Source organism: Lissotriton helveticus, chromosome 6, assembly GCF_964261635.1.
Source record: "Lissotriton helveticus chromosome 6, aLisHel1.1, whole genome shotgun sequence".
In the NCBI taxonomy this organism is placed as follows: Eukaryota; Metazoa; Chordata; class Amphibia; order Caudata; family Salamandridae; genus Lissotriton; species Lissotriton helveticus.
The window spans coordinates 667663532-667681120 of NC_136067.1; the positions used below are offsets into that span (position 1 = coordinate 667663532).

Below are 17589 nucleotides of genomic sequence, written 5' to 3' on the forward strand. Positions count from 1 at the left end.
GTTGAAGACGTGGTGGGGGCAGGGGTCGGTTGGTGATCCGGAGTGGATGGTGTTCATCGTGCGGGTGGTGTCTTCGGTGCTGACCAGGGTCCAGGTGCAGAGGGTGGTGGTGGGGGGCGTTGGTTCGGTGGTTGGGTGCGCGGTCTGTGCGCTAAAGCTGTTGTGTATGTCGGCGATCTTGCGGTGGAAGAAGGTGGCGAGTGAGTCGCAGAGGTCTTGCGAGGGTGTGATGTCGTTGTTTCCGGCGTTGGGGTTGGAGAGCTCTTTGACGATGCCGAAGAGTTCCTTGCTGTTGTGGGTGTTGTTGTCCAGTCGTTCTTTGAATGTTGTCCTTTTGGTGGTGCGGATTAGCTGGTGGTGTTTTCGGGTGGCGTTCTTGAGGGAAGTCATGTTTTCTGTGGTCTGGTCATGGCGCCAGGCTTTTTCAAGGGTGCGGCAGTTTTTCTTGGATGTTTTGAGTTTGTCGGTGAACCACGAGGCTTTCTAGCTGCCGGGTCTGCTGGGAGGGTTCTTCAGTGGTGCGAGGTCGTCGGCGCAGTTGGTGAGCCACTGTGTGAAGATGCGGGCTGCTTCGTTGGGGTCCGTTGCGCTGGTGGGAGGGTTCAGGCTGAGGGAGGTGGTGAGCTGGTCGGCGGTGATCTTGCTCCAGCTCCTGCGAGGAACCTGTAGCGGGTGGTGGTGGGTCGTGGTTCTTCTGAAGCGGAAGTGGACGCAGCTGTGATCCGTCCAATGAAGTCCGGTGGAGTGGCTGAAGGAGATGTGCTTGCTGGAGGAGAAGATGGGGTCGAGCGTGTGGCCGGCGTAGTGGGTGGGGGTGTTCACCAGTTGCTTAAGTCCGAGGTTTGCGAGGTTGTCCAGCAGGGTGGTGGTGTTGATGTCGTTGTTTTTCTCCAGGTGTAAGTTGAGGTCCCCTAGGAGGATGTAGTCAGCGGAGGGGAGGGTGTGCAGGCTGATGAAGTCTGCGATGTCTTCGCTGAATTGGGTGCGTGGTCCCGGGGGTCTGTAGATGAGGGTGCCTCTGAGGGTGGTCTTGGGGTCGGTGTGTATCTGGAAGTGGAGGTGCTCGGTGGCAGTGAAGGTGTCGTCAGAGTTGGTCGTGATGCGGATGGGGTTCCTGTGGACGATGGCGATGCCTCCTCTGGTCTGGTTGACGCGGTCCCTCCGGGTGATCTGGTATCCGTCCGGGATGGCTATGGCGATGTCGGGCGCTGAGGAGGCGTTCATCAAGGTTTCCGTGAGGAAGGCAAAGTCTGGTGATGTTGTGTCGAGCAGGTTCCAGTGTTCGACGGTGTGTCTGTGGACGGAGCGGGTGTTGAGCAGGATGCACTTGAGGTGGTTGTTGCTGGTGCCTGGTCTTTTGGGTGCGGTGCAGGTCCGGAGGCAGGTGAACTTGCAGGCTTGGCAGCTGAAGGGTCCGTGGGTGCGTTTTGGGGTGGCTCGGTAGCAGGCGGGGTTCCGGTCGGGATTAAGTGCGTTGAGGGTGGCGGCGTCGTAGGTCCGTCAGGTGGGCTGGCATCGACAAGGAGCAGGGGTCATGGCGCTGGGCGCGTTCCAGTCGCGGACAGGCGCAGACGGGCTTGCCTTTGGCGCGCCCGCTGCGCGTACGTGCGGACTCTGCCATAAATGGAGAGGAGGAGGGAGGGTGGAGCTGCTGGGAGGCGGGAGCGGGGTGGCAAATGGGAAGGGGAGAGGGTCCTAAAGAGTAAAGGGGCGGGCCGCAGGGGAGCAGCGGCAGGGAGCGGGGTGCAAGGGCGGGAAAGCGGAAAAAAGATTCATGCCTGGAAGAACGACTCAGTTAATAAGGGCAAGATCTCACACACTTTTACAAGATGTCGACCAGGCTGAGGCACAGTACTCTGAGTTGCTCAGCAATACTCTGGATAGCATTGCACCTTTAAGAATTGCAAACCACCAAAGGAATAACCCCAAAGCTCCCTAGTTTTCGCCCAATCTTAGGCTTTTGAAACAAAAACACAGCCGATGGCAAGAACGTAAATGACGATTAAGCTATGATCCTCATGAAAAAGCAAAATACAGGATCTTAATACACGAGTATAAATGGGCTATTTTTAGAAAACAATCTAGATACTGTACCTCTCAAAATCAATAATCATCATAATCCATTGAAGGGGTTCTTTAAAATAGTCAATTTGCTCTCTCACCCCAACATTCCAGCTAATTTGGATGTCTTGCAGATTCCCTGTGAAAATCTTGCAATTGTTTTTTCCAAACTAAGATAAGTAACATCTATCTTGAATTCTTCGGATCTAATGATTTGGACCAGTCAGGCCTTTCAACTTTCTTTTGCCTCTCCATTTTGTGAGTTAAGGCCCTTATTCTTAGTATCAGGTCTGGGATCTCCCCCGGATCCCCGCTATGGTAAAGTATTGCAATTGGTTCCTGACATTATGCCCAGCTACTTAGCTATTACGTTTAACCTCATTTAAGAGTCTTGTTGTTTCCCAAGGGTGTGAAAAGAAAGGAAAACACTACTTACCAGTATGCATCTGTTCTTGGCATGTAGAGCTCAAGAGTTGTATACTTTAGCATAGATCGCCATCTGGTGTTGGGCTCGGAAGTTTGCACTTTGTTTTGGTCTAAGAAGTCTTTGTAGTCACGGGATAGGTGACTTCTCCTTATGGAGATAGTGCGCATGGGCATCAACTCCATCTTTAGATTGTTTTTGCCATAAAGGGTGATGATGGAGTTAGTAAGAGAGTAGAAAAGGATGTCCATGTGATGTATCTATATAAGATAATACTGCACAGATAAAGGTACCCGGGGAGGTGGGTGGGCGTATACAGCTCTACATGCCAAGAACAGATGCATACTGGTAAGTAGCATTTTCCGTTCAAGGCATCGGAGCTGTAGATTGTATACTTTAGCATAGACTATAAAGCAGTTTTCCTCCCTAGTGGTGGCAACCTGTATCCGTTGCAGTAGTTTGACAAAGTGTTCTTAATACAGCCTGGCCCACAGTAGCTTGTTGCTTTGCTTGCACAAAATACACAATAGTGTTTAGTGAAAGTATGCGGTGTAGACCAAGTTGCTGCTTTGCAGATGTCATCTAGGGGAATGTTCCGTAAGAATGCCATAGAAAACTCTAGTTTGCTTGTGGAATGAGCTCTAGGGGGAATAATTAACGTCAGTTTATCTTTGAGATCGCAAATTTGGATGCATTTAACAATCCATCTTGCAATTCCTGTTTTTGAAATGGGATTGCCTTTGTGAGGTGGGGAGAAAGCTACACAAAGTTGTTTTGTTTTTCTAAAACATTTAGTTCTTTCGGTGTAGTAGAGTATCGCTCTTAAGGTCTAGTGTGTGGAAAGCGCGTTCTGCCACGGAGTCTGGATGAGGGAATAACATTGGAAGTTCAACCGAATGATTAATAAGAAAAGTAGATACCACTTTAGGCAGAAATTTTGGATTAGGCCTTAGAACCACTTTACTGTGGTGTATTTGTAAAAATGGTTCTTATATGGTTAATCCCTAGAGTTTACTAACTCTCCTAAGTGATGTGATGGCTACCAGGAAGGCTACTTTCCAAGTAAGGAACTGCAACTCACATTCGTGCAGTGGTTCAAATGGGGGACCCATGAGTCTGGTGAAGAATATATTGAGGTTCCATACAGGAGAAGGTGAAACATTAGACAAAAACAAATGTCTGTTTTGAAGGTAAGCAGCAATTGCTGCAAGATGTAGCCGAATAGATGTATATGCTAGGTTACATTGTTGTAGATGCAAAGGATAACAGATAATATTTTGGATGGAAGCATCTAGCGGATCGATTTTAGTATTTGTACAATAAATGATAAATCGCTTTCACTTTGCTGTATAGCATGCTCTAGTAGTAGGACGTCTAGCCTCTTTAATGATGGTCATGCAGTCTGGCGGGAGATTAAGGTAGCAAAACTCTAGGACTTCAGGAGCCAAATCGCAAGATTGAGTTGATTGGGATCTGGGTGCCTTATCTCTCCATGGCTTTGAGTGAATAACTTGGGGGAGAAGTGGAGCTTTTGATGAGGCACTACTGAAAGTTCCAACAGGGTTGTAAATCATGATTGGCATGCCCATGTTGGAGCAACTAGGATCATTGTGAGGGTGTGTTGTTTGAGCTTCCGAACCAGTAACAAAATGAGCGAGAGAGGCGGAAAAGTATATGCAAATCTGCTTGACCAGTTCATCCATAGTGCATTGCCTTTGGACAATGGGTGTGGATATCTGGAAGCGAAGCTTGGGCATTTTGCGTTTTGGTGTGTGGCGAACAGATCTATGTCTGGATGACCCCACATGTAAAAGAATGGAAGAAGAACTCGACTATGAAGTTCCCATTCGTGGATCTGCTGTGTTTGGCGACTGAGCAGATCCACCATCTGATTGTGTACTCCTGGGAGATGTTCTGCGAGGAGGTAAATATTTTGAGTAATGGCCCATCTCCACATGCTTTGTGCTAGTTGGGAAAGCAGAAGAGTTTGTCCCCCCCCCTTGTTTTTGTATGTAATACATAACTGTCATGTAGTCTGTACAGATCAAGAGAGCTTTGCATACTAGCAAGAGTTGAAAAGACTTTAGTGCTAGAAAGATTGCCAGTAATTCCAGGTGATTTATGTGGAGTTATTTCTGTTGATGGGTCCATATACCCTGTACGGTTTGGTTTTGGAGATGAGCTCCCCACCCAGTGAGCGATCCGTCTGTGGTTAGCACTATCTGTGGAACTGGGTCGAGGAACGGCCGCCCTTTAGATAGGTTTTGTGTGTTCCACCACTGCAGAGAGCGATGGGTGCAGCTGTCTACCGACACCAGATCTGTTAACTGACCTTGAGCTTGGTTCCACTGATGTGCTAGACAATCTTGTAAAGGGACGCATTTGGAGTCTTGCATAAGGAACCATGCAAGAGGCCATCATCCCGATTAACTGCATGAACACTTGAGCTGAAAGTGAGTGTTGAGGTTGAAATCTTGATATGAGATCTTGCATGCTGGCTATCCAGAGTGGATTGGGGTATGCAAGGGCTTTTGAGGTATCTATTGTAGCACCTAGATACTGAATGAGGTGGGACGGTTGCAGGTGTGACTTGGGTCGGTTTATTGTGAATCCCAAGTCGTGGAGCAGCTGGATTGTACTGTGTGTATTGTGTACACAGTGTGTGTGTGACTTGGCTGTTATGAGCCAGTGGTCGAGATGAGGAAGCACGCAAATGTGTTGTCTGCACAAATGAGCTGCGACTACTGCAAGTTATTTTGTGAAGACTCGGGTGCTGTAGTCACTCCAAATGGGAGGACTTTGAAATGATAGTGCTGTCCGTCCACTACAAACCGTAGATATTTTCTGTGAGCAGGGTGAATGGGAATATGAAAGTAGGCGTCCTTGAGGTCTAGAGTGGCAAGGAAATCCCCCTGTTGGAGCAGCGGGAGAACGTGTTGGAGAGTGATCATATGAAAGTGGTCCGACTGTATGTACAGATTTAACGGGCGGAGGTCTAGTATTGGTCTGAGAGTACCGTCCTTCTTTGGGATTAGAAAGTAAAGGGAATAAACCCTTGTTCCTTGATGAGGCAAGGGAACTGGTTCTATTGCGTGTTTTTGTAATAAGGAGAGAAACTCTTGTTTTAACAGTGTCAGATGTTCTGTGGACATTGGACGTTTTTGGGGGGTGTGAATGGAGGAGTTTAAGTAAGTTCCAGGCAGTAACCATACTGAATACTTTGTCTTACCCACTTGTCTGTGGTGATGGAGTTCCAGACAGGTAGGAACTGTGATAGTCTTCCCCCGACTGCAGTGGAATGGTCGGGGAGAAGTCACTGTTTTGTAGTAGGAGAGGTGCGGGTGTTATTACAGTGGCCTCAACCCTTGTTGTTGTTGCCTCTAGAACCTCCTCTGAAGTAATCTCTGTTCAGGGAGGTTTGAGTAGTGTTTTTGTAAGAGGATGAGGTGTTGTCCGTCCCAATTGTTTTAGAGGCACCCCTGTAAAAAGAGCAACGAAAATAACCTCTAGTGGTTGTTGCCTGTAGTGCTCCCATGGAATTAGCGGTTTCTGAGTCCTTCTTCATCTTTTCCAAAGATGTGTCTACAGCGGGTCCAAATAAATGTTCTGGATCAAAGGGTTGATTAAGAATTGCGGACTGCACATCTTGTTTAAAACCAGAAATGAGTAGCCATTCGTGTCTGCGTAGTAAAACGCTTGTGTTAACTGTTATGTTATATGTTGTATTATATGGCACTTATAAAGCGCGCGGCTACTCCCAGGAGTGTCCCGGCGCTAAAACAAAGACTACGCAACAACTAACAGAAAGAGAAACTCAGCTTGCGAAAAGTATACTACAAGGTTTAAAGCTGGAATAGCCAGGTCTTTAATTTCCGCCTAAATGTGAGGAGGTCTTGCTCCTGTCTAAGACCTAGTGGCAGAGAGTTCCATAAACGCGATGCTGCCACTTGAAAGTATCTGCCCCCAATCCTCGACAACCTGACCTTGGGAGTAAAGGTCAGAAGCTGTGCAGAAGACCTCAGAGTGCGCTGGGGAATATAATGCTGAAATCTTTCATTGAGGTAAGGAGCACCAATCTTATGGAAGGCTTTAAAAACCAACACCCATGATTTAAAATAGATCAGTTTCTGGACCGGGAGCCAATGCAGGGAGACCAGCAAAGGGGTCGTACGTGTCCTGGGACCTGCGAGAAAGATGGCTCTGGCCGCAGCGTTTTGGATCACCTGAAGATGGCCGACCAGGTACGCAGGAAGGCCAAGGTAGAGGGAGTTGACATAATCCAACCTAGAGATCACCAAGGCCTGTACGACCGTCTTTCTATGCGAGACAGAAAGTAGGGGGAGGAAGTTTCGGAGCATTCTCAACAACCCAAAGCAGGTTCCAGCCACTGATTGTATCTGGGCCTTCATAGAGAGGGTGGAATCCAGTTTCACCCCCATATTTTTAGCCATAGGCACTGGTGCTGAAGGGGGGGGACATATCTTGCGGCCACCAATTAAGCCAGGCATCGCAGGGGCTAGAGACAAAGAAAATAATCTCAGATTTGTCTGAGTTGCATTTCAATTGGTTAATTCTGAGCCAGGAAAAAACCTTGGATAAAAAGTTTTTAATAGCATTGCCATTGAACTCGCCCCCCTTCTCACATGTGAACAACAGTTGGGTATCGTACGCATATGAAATTATTTTCGCACTGTGTTTCTCGGCTAGGAGTGCGAGAGGGGCCACGTACAAATTAAACAGAGTAGGGCTTAAAATTGAGCCCTGAGGAACTCCGACGTTCATAGGCAGTATATCGGCAGTGAAAGGAGGGGACCAAATAGTTTGTTTACGTTTTTTCAGAAAGGAGGTGAACCAACTCAATACAGTACCTCAGACACCGCACTCCTCCAGTCTGCTGAGCAATCTATTATGGGGTACGGTGACGAAGGCAGCAGAGAGGTCCAACAACCCCAGTACCGCATTTCCTCCTTTATCCAATTGGGTTTTAATAGCTTCAGCAACTTCCAGTAGTGCAGTCTCTGTGCTAAAATTAGCCCTGAAACCGGACTGACTGGAATGAAGTAGATGATTGGCCTCCACGTATTCTGTGGTAATCATATTGACATATTTCTCCAAGACCTTGGAGAAGAAAGGCAGTAGAGAAATGGGCCTTTAATTAAAGGAAGCAGCAGGATCCGCCAATGGTTTTTTCATCAGCGTGTTTCCAGGACTGAGGCATAAGGCCCACACGAAGAGCATTTTAAGAATGAAGTTTACTGCAGGATTGAGTAGCTATGCAGTCGAAGATAGTATTTTAGCCGGGCAGGGGTCAGAGGGTGAGCCAGATTTGAGGGACTTCATAATTCAGAGGGATGTTTCCAAAGGAATGGCAGGGAACTGCGACCAAGATGGTTCAGTACAACGCCCAGCAACAGGCGCTAAAACAATGGCCGCATCTGGAGCTAACGGCTCTGTTTCAAGAATGTCTTGAATAGTTTTGATTTTAGTATGGCAAAAACAGGCCAACAAATTAGTCGATTCATTAGTCGGCGTAAACAGGCTGCTAGTAGACTTAGGAGCTGCAAAATTTTTCACAATGTTAAAAAGTTCTCTGCTTTTATTACTAGCCTCGTCGATTTTAGTAAAAAGAAAAAAAGTTTCTTTCCCTCGCGAACATGTCTGTAATGCTCTCTCAAGGCCTGCTTGTAAATGCCTTTGTCTATGGAATTATAATTTGCCCGCCATTTCCTTTCAAGGAGTTTGCACTCACTTTTAATTGCTTTCAGGGCTGTCAAGAACCAGGGGGAAGTGACTTGATTGGTTTTAGTTGATCTCACAGTAGGGGGCGCCATTTCCAAGGCGCGTAGTTGGAGCCAATGCTCTAAGGTGAGCACATCATCCTCTAGGTTACCACTCAGGGGGATGGGGTATTGACTAAGTGCTTTCTCTATTGCCTCTGGGGAAATCAAGTGAAAAGGTCTGTGATTGTTAACACGAGCCTGGCCTAAAGAGAAATGCTTGTCGGGCTCTCTGGAGACTCTAAAGCCTAACAAGCAGTGGTTCAACCAGACTAAAGGAAGGGGAGCGTCTGTTTCAATTTCTTTAGATGAAAAAATCTGATCTAACGTATGCTCCTTCTCATGGGAAGGGAGATAGACATACGGGGTCATATTCAGTATCTCCATACATTCATACAACCTTATTGACTCTGGATCAGAATGATTGCCCATGTGTATGTTAAAGTCCCCCAGAACTAAACAGTGGCTATATTTAGCTGCTATGGGGGAGATGATGTGGCTAAGTGACTCTTAAAATGTTCCGGCTGGCCCCAGAGGATGGTAAACAACTAGGCCAGCAATGGATTGTTGTGCCGAGATAGTCAGAAGAAAGCCCGGACTCACAGCTCCTATTAACTCCAGAGTAGGTAATACAGCACAGTTAAAGGAACTCCGGTAAATCAAGGCAACCCCCCCTCCTCGGCCTTCAACTCGGTCTTTTCTCAAAATAAGGTAACCAGGGGGGATTGCACTAGTAATCGTAGGATTGGATTCTTCAGTCAGCCATGTCTCTGTTAGGATCAGCAAATCAGGGGTAAAATCTACAAAGAGGTCATGAATTTGAAGTTCGTGTGGTTTAACCGAGCAAGTATTTAATAGGAATGCCTTCACATAACCACCAACAACCTCCCGCAAAGTGTTGTAAGTGCACATGTTAAGGTTAGTGCTGTGTTTCCTAAAATAAGAGGGGGGTCTCCACTCACAGTGATCGCAAAATAAGCGGTTATGTTTCCCCTGCACAGAAAAGTGGGGCTTGCACGAGACACTGTGTCTGCTGCATCAAAGCACATGTTATAGAAGTGTTTGTTATTAATTTTCCCTCTTGTATGAGGTCATTAGCCTTAGCCTTATACTGATCGGGAGGATGTTGTATGGGCTTTTCAAGATCATCGTAGTGAGCCCTATCATACCTGGCCAGTAAAGCTTGGGTATTGGCAATGAACCAGTGATATGCTGCTTGTGAGGCAATGCGTTTGCCAGATGTGTCCAGTAATTTAGACTCCTTGTCTGGAGGTGGGGCATCCCCTGATGTTTGGGAATTTGCTTGTTTATGTGCATTTGACACAACCAAAGAATCTAGAGGGATCGGTGCTTTAACATAGGCAGTATCGTTGGGAGCTGGCTTATATTTTTTCTCAATCCTGGGGTTGAGAACTCTAGTCCTCACAGGACTTTTAAAAACGTCAGGTGCATATTTGATGATACCTTTTAACATAGGTAGAATGCTTGTTGATTTTTGTGAGTGTGTGAAAGTCTCCAACAAAAAATCTTCCTCCTGTAGGTCTGAGTGTAATTTTACCCCATGATATTGTGAAGATCTATTTATGAGCTGTGGAAAACCTATGTTGTCGTCTGGGGGATTGGTAGGAGTTTGGGTCGGGTAGATATGGGACATCTGGTGGATTATCCTAATGCTCCCAAGGATCAGGAGGTGGGAGAGTAGTTTCATCATCATCCTCATGTGGGTTTTCATCCCCACTCCCACCCCCACCCTCAAGGTGATCATCATCATCATCATCATCATCATCTTGTGGTGTGGGGGAATATGGAAGCATTGGAGAGTGTGCTGGAGAAAGTGTTGTTGTAGGGATATTTGGAGGGTCTGACTGGAGAAGTTCCCATGTCTCTCTTTTTTAAGGATACTTTGGGTTCTTCTGGGGAGTCCAAAGGTCTCTTTTTAGATAGAATTGTCTTTATATGACCAGTTTTATGGTCAATAGGAAGTATTTTTTTATTTAGGATCCACTGGATCTGGTTGAAATAAGTCTTTAAGTCTGGTATCCTTGTTCGGCACCGATGATTTTGGTTGTTTTGGTTTCGATTCCGAAGCTTCAGGAGGGGTCTTAGTGTAGGGTCTTAGTGTATTTTTGCTTTGGAGGAGCTGTGGAGTCCGAGTACTTTTTCGGCTACGAGGATTTATGGTCTTTTTTCAGCTCTGAGGATTTATTGTCTATTTTCAGTGCCGAAGATTTGCTCTTTTTCGTCTCCGAAGATTTATGGTCTGGTTTTTGCTTCAAGGGTTTATCCTGATGGTGTTTCGATGTCGAATGCTTGGGTTTCGGTACCGGGGATGGTAGTTTGGTACCGATGCATGGCTGACTCGGTCCCAAGTCGCCTGAAGGCTTGTTTTTGGACTTCGGAGTCGAGCCCGAGGGCGGGGCGTCAGATGTTTTGTCACGTGTCGACCTGACCCGGATAGCGAAGGTGTTACTGGAGCCGTATGTTTTTGAGAAGAGGTAGGGGTGTTGATGTCGGTACTCGCAGTTCGTTGACCTGGAGTAACCGTCTGATCTTTGGTCTCTGACTGGTCGGCCTCAGAGACGTTGAGGTCTTAATTGTCCAGCTCTTTTTCTTCTGGAGCATAAGTGTGGGAATTTGGCACCCTACAGGGGGCATTTTTTAATGGAGTTCTTTCCATTAGCTGTAGGGCCTGATGGCGCAGATAGGCCCAACGGCCCGCATTGACGACCGGAATCGAAGGTGCTGAGAATTTATTGGATCCACGTCAAGGAGCGCGATTAAGAAAACAATACCGTTGAGCAGTTAAGGATTGTGCGTCAAAGGGGAATCGAATACGACACCGACCCGGAGCGCAGTCGTTTACATCTGAACACGATGGCGGAAAAAAAAATCTAAGGATGGAGTCGATGCCCATGCGCACTATCACCATAAGGAGTCACCTATCACGTGAATACAAAAACTTCGCCGACAAAAACAAAGTGCAAATATCCGAGCCGAACACCAGATGGCGATCTATGCTTAAGTATACAATCTGCAGCTCAGATGCCTCGAACCAATAGTTATCCCCCCTATTTAAGAACAGCATGTGTACTAAATCTGCTGCAACAGCTTGGCACTTAGGGTATTTAGTACGTTCACATGAGATGTTGTTAAGGGACCATTTGGAAATCCTTTCCGGTGTATAATACAACATACAGGTAGTTCTAAACTGTTGCAGCCTTAGACTTGATGATCGCACAAAGTTATTAATTTTGGAGAAAGAATTTGCTATCTGCTTAGATGTTATATTTAAACCCATTTTACTACATTTCTCTGCTAATTTTAAACAATCGTCCGTTTTGAAAGTGCTAAGACACCTGTAAGCTTCACTTATAGTCGACTTGCTGTTAGATGCGTATAAACAGTTCCAGATATCACAATCTGAGATTTCAAAGATTTTGTTTTTCCGTATCAGAAAATCATATAGTTGTAAATATTTAAATCTCATTGTTTCTGGCAAGTCGTACAATACTTTCTGTGTATGGAAATCCAAGAACCCTAATGCACCGTATAGATCCCCCAACACATTGATGCCCTGAAAGCTGTAATTTTGGGTGGTAAAAGGTGGTCTTACAGAATGCTAATATATTAGAGCAAATCTTGATTGTATCTCTGGCAGTCTTAAATTTCATCCTCTTGAAATAATTGGGGTTGCTGGCTCGTAACAAAAACATATTTGAATCAGATTTTAGCATAAGTAAATGGAAAAAGAATGGGTCATCGCTATTGAGTAGAGACCGGAGACGCTTAACAAACGAGGCCCAGAAATATAGTTTAACATCTGGGAAGTTAAGGCCGCCCTTGTCCAAGTTATTTTTTAATAGTGCCAGAGATCTACGAGCTTTTCGGAAGCCCCATATAAAACTGCTAAAAATTCCATATAATTGCTTAAAAAAAGAATTATTCAGTGCTAAAGGAATTGAACGAAAAAGATAAAGAAACTTGGGCAAAACCTTCATTTTAATTAGATTAATTCTGCCAATTAAATTCAGGGGGGGTATCAAAGTAGTGGATTTCATTAGCTCATTATAATTGATATGATTAATTTCTCGTATTTTAGAAGTAATTTTTACCCCAAGATAAGTGGCAGTTTTACAGATCTCTGGAACCGCCATCGCTGGTACATAATTAGCTACAATTTGAGTTTTATTTATATTTATATTTATATTTATTTATATTAAGCTTGTAGCCAGAAACTTTTCCGAACTTACAAGCCTCCAAAGTAATCCCTTGTAGTGCCTCTATAGCATCGGGGGAATAAATCGCGATATCATCGGCATAAGCCGTAATTTTTAGTGCCTGTGAGCCGGATCTAAAAGGTGCGATTCGGGGTTGTACCTAAAGAGCGTGTAAAAATGGTTCCAAAGAAAGGGCAAATAATAAAGGTGATAAGGGGCAATCTTGGCGGGTACTGCGTGAAATTTTAAAATCTGAGGAGGTCAGCCAACCATAGCTAATACAAGCTGAAGGGTTATCATAAAGCGCACGAATCCCCTTTACAAATTGACCCCCAAGCCCCATCTTTGTCATGACGCACCAGAGATAGTCCCACCCCACTCGGTCAAAAGCCTTCTCGGCGTCAAGCAGAATCATACCGAGTGGGGTGGAGCCAATGCCAATTCCTGTCAGAATTTGTAGGAAGCCTGAATATCACCCTTTGATCTCTTGTCTTTTCGAAAGCGTTCTTTCTCACTCTCACAAGTAGCTAAAGTGTGTTAACAAATGGCTTGTGATCCTTCCAGATGGCGAATTTGGCTACCTACAAAGATGTGGAAAAATGGTCAGCAATCTATATACTAACAACTCTTTTCCTTCAACTTTCTAAAACTGTATGTTATCACTGTGTATCATAAATGATTAAAGTTGAAACTCAGAGAGATGGTTGTTAAACACGCTTTGTTATTACCAGCCAAAATAAAAACATTGTCCAAGCAGAAATTCTGGTGCCTCAGTACTCAGTCAGAAGCTGCTTGGGACTGGGCTGAACACCAAGGCCAAGCAGAACATTATTTCTCCTCAGATAAATGAGAGCAACCGAAAATGAAGAACAAACATCAGAGGAGACAAGAAACTCATTTTACTTCCACTCTGCGCCCTGCCTCTATCCCCACTGAGTCAAGCCAAAGAATCTAAGGGTGCAGCATTATCTGCAGCAGCCTTGCAGCCTAGACACTCAAGTAACCAGATCGACATTACAGAAGCAAGCAGCAATCCTGGATCTTTAGGCTCTTCAACCATATCAGATTACGAAGACTTCATGAGCATAGCTCCTCAGAGTGCAAATGAGTATTTGTATTCATTCTCACAGTTGTCCCACTGCCGTCTGTTTGAGTGTCTAGGAGGGATCTAGTATATATTGAGGGGTGGGGAAAATTCGGGGGGACAAAGTGCCCATGTGGCAAGTACAATTCACAATAGGTTTTTCAACACTAGGCCCGCATTTAACTCTCAGGTACATCATATACCTACAGCGAAATCCAGATGGGTTGTAAGCTGTCAATATATAAGGACTCGCCGAGGCAAAGGGGGGTCCTCATGTTTTACTTGTCAAACATAGAAGATGTCGCCAGCAGTGCTAGTTTCAGGTGTGGTATGAACAATGAACTTGACGTGGCAGGCGTCATCACCTCTCTAGAACACATTTTCAGATCCCAGGCCCGGGGATCAGCTACAAGCACTACCTCAGCTGACACTGGAGGCCCAGAAAGGTCAATCAGTGCTCGCAAGGACCAACTGGTGGATGTACAACTGATGTTCCCTGAGGTTCCATGGGACCAGAATGCACTCCAGAGGGAACCATCATCATTTTAAGGATCTGCAGCATGGTGTCCTTAAATGCCTCAACCTGCTGCAGGGTCAACCATGGTCTGTGGAACCAGGGCATGCAGGTTCCGGTCTCAGGAAGGATCTGGATGAAGAAGAGGCTGAAGGGAATAGGTTCTTAGAATGCCAATTACAGGGTTTCCCGCCTCATTTTGAGAGACGGGAGGGGGTGAGTCACGTTTGACCTTTCGGCGCTTATGGTAAGCTTTGAACTTTGACTTAACTGAGGTTTTCATTTGAGACAGTGATTTGGTGACAGTGTGGTCCTGTGATCTGAAATAGGAACAGCCTTGCAACTTGAAGTGGGAACGCTGCTTCCAGTGCTTCCTATTCTTCTATTTCGTTATATATAATAATAGATTCCAGCTCTAAAATCACTTCTGGGTGCCTCACAGAGCAGTATAGCACAACTTTAAATCATGGCGTGATGCAAGACAGCAGAGGTACCTACCATGTGGATGCGCGAAAGACATACTTCCTGTAGTTGCGGCATAGCTTAAGACCTGTCATTTAGTGATTATCACTTCTCTGGCACACTATCATTCTTTAGTTTGGCATTCCATAGGCTGACAAAGTTGAAAACTGAGCAGTAGATCCAAGTCAAAGGATGCAGAAAATAACGAACTAAATGCAGTGTGCAGGGGAGGGGCCTATATGTAGTTCCACTCCGTTTTTGAGGGTAGTGCCAAGTAATCGTGGAATAAGACTGCACTACCTGGCAGCACGCAGGAGCAATTGCTTAAACAAATTGCAGATCCAATCTGGTGCCTGAGACTATCCTAAAGGTGAGGAATCTGCAATCAGTCGTATGCATCAAAAATGCATTTATTTCAAACAACAAAAGATGTTAACCTTGTTGCATTATTAATGCAATTTCGGAACAATTGATAGGTATCCTTTTGTTCAGGGCAGAAAAATACTCAGTTTTGCTTGTAAAGTCCTTCAGAAAAACCTTGTGTAGCAGTTCTGAGCCCTGAAAAGGGAACGTTTTCTTTGGAGTCAGGATAGGGAGCCAGATGTACTAAGATACTAGTCGTAAAAGTATCTTATTTTGCAAACGAATCAGAGGGCTTGCCACTGATAAACATGTTAATACACCTAGACGATGGGGCTTTAACAATAGCCTCAGACAGGTTCTATTTTTGTTCTATACCTTTGCATTAAACTGTATAGCCTAAGTATTCAACTGAAATATGGCTACGCTCACAGCTGCTCGGGTTAAATGTTAAGCCTCTGCACACAAAATACTTTAGATGATTTGTGTCAAGTTCAAATTGGTCTTAGCTAAATACCTATAGATAGTCTTTTAAGCTAAAGCAATTGAATTGCCAAACCATTCATACATTAATCTATATAAAATAGATGACTAATCAAAATAGCATCCATAGGTGGGTGATAAGAAACAAAACGCACAAATATGTTAGGTGGTTTCTTCCTGCTCCACATGTGGTCATTCTGTACTTTTGCAGGAACGAATGCTGGCCTCTCCTTAAGGAGCAGACAAATCTGAAACTTGTAGGTTCTTTGAGAAGCATCTGTAATATACTCCTTATGTCAGGTGCTGTGAACTTGCATGATGATTTGTTAAGCTTAGTTTAAAGGCTAAATCTGGCAACTGGTAGTTTGTATGTATATACTGTTATTTTGCAATTAGAGTACATTTTGCATCATAGAAGTTATTTTTGAAGAATTGACATGACCCTGCTTTTTTCAATGATTATTAGTTTTGCACTTCTTGACCAGGGTTTAATAGAAACACTCAGGAGTTGTGATGCTATAGGACCTCAATAGGGGTTTCTGGAAGCACATGCACTGTTTGCTCAGGATACTCTACAATTCAGTAGTCAACACAGCTTTCCAAAATATAGAGGAAGACATGGCCGACATAAACAAGTTGTGTTCAAGGAAAGACCAGATGAATGGTTACTAAGGATAGCATGCATTTTGGGATGGAAAGGCAATTCTAGTGCAGGTATTTCAATAAAAAGGACCTGCCCTTATAAACATCATGCCTGGCATAACCATGAAGACAAATCTTTCAAAGAAATAAACACACATAATCACATAATAAAACTAGGTATGTAAGGGTAATTGTATCAGTGTAAACCCCCCCCCCCCCCCCAGAGTTTAAATCCCTACATAGTTTTATGTGTCTGTTTAATATCTGTTTTTACAAATTCTGGTAGTCCGTATAACTTTCTACATACGTTTGGGGTTCCCAAACACCTATGTGATCTAATTTCCTGTAGTATATTGGTAAGGAAAGGCCAATGTTTACCAATATTTATTGATTATTCTGTTTTATTTCTTCTAAAATGTGGTTACTGAATTGGATTTGCTTGAAAACTGTCAATAAATACATCGAACTGCTAGATGTACTGGAATAAAAGAAAAATATACGGATTATTTTAGAGTAATTAATATTTTATAAGTACCATTTATTCTGGTTCAGCTTCGGTCTGTTACCATTTTTCTTATTGACAACTTTTATTTTTCCATTTTCATATCTAACACCTTCCAGTCTGCAATGGAAAGACGGAACATACATGTTTGACAATATACTTAATTTGTTATACAATAAAAAAAAAGTCATTCAATATTTCATTTTAAAACGTATTTGAATGTAAATACATTGAAATGAATACTTAAATGTATTGTACGAGAGATTAGAGAATGATAATGATCATGCACAAAGGGAATTTTCGGCATCAGTGTCAAGAGAGGATAAAAATCACATTTGATTTAACTTGAGCTGAACTGAATAATGCTGGTGGGAGTACTGTTGTGACCTTGTTTTGCCACTACAACTTTACCGAGATTAAGCAAAGAGCTTATTTAGAGTTTGACAGATTTGAGTCATCCGCCACAAAGTAGAAGAAGTTCCATCTGCCCTATTTATGGTCATAGACTTTAAATAGAGCAGACAGGAAAAGCCTCACTTTTTTAACGGATTTCCTGCATGTGCCAAATCCTAAATAATGTCCAATATCACTTGTAAGAAGGGGCATGGGTAAGCACCGGACCAAGATGGCACACTAAATTTGAGCTCCTGCCGAGAAAGGTAAAAATGATATAACGCTGAGATACTGTGGGATGAAGCGGACACTGGCATATCCATAGTCGCAATAACAGGTAGAGTGTCCTGAAGTGCGGGTGGCGGAGTGATCCTGGACACCGGCTGCTGTTCTTGTGATCCCAGCCTAGAGGTGATGATGGCGAGGAGGTTACAAGACTTGATGGCACGACGTGGCGAGTACAGGTCAGTAGTGTTCAGCTCAGTCAAAAAATCGGTTTGCCCGTGGGAGTAAGCACCCGGGCCAGTTTTGGCACTGATGGCAGCAAAGCGGACTAGGCTGGCGGAATGCTGGAACCAACCAGTGAGCTGTGTGTGATGGGCAGGGCTAGGGACGTGCCCGATTGATGACAGGGGCCTACAGGCTATCTGGGGTGCGCAAGCTGGGCATT

The 17589-nt window shown here is 44.6% G+C and overlaps 1 protein-coding gene across 3 annotated transcripts in view; it reads right to left on the minus strand.

Annotated features, from left to right (window-relative positions):
* The window catches only part of IBTK (inhibitor of Bruton tyrosine kinase), an 876521-nt gene that overhangs the window by 511562 nt on the left and 347370 nt on the right, over positions 1-17589 (minus strand). For all 3 annotated transcript variants that reach the window (XM_078648126.1, XM_078648125.1, XM_078648127.1), the window contains one exon: positions 16560-16646. In XM_078648126.1, coding sequence (XP_078504252.1) covers positions 16560-16646 — 87 coding nt within the window. The remainder of the gene's footprint in view (positions 1-16559; positions 16647-17589) is intronic.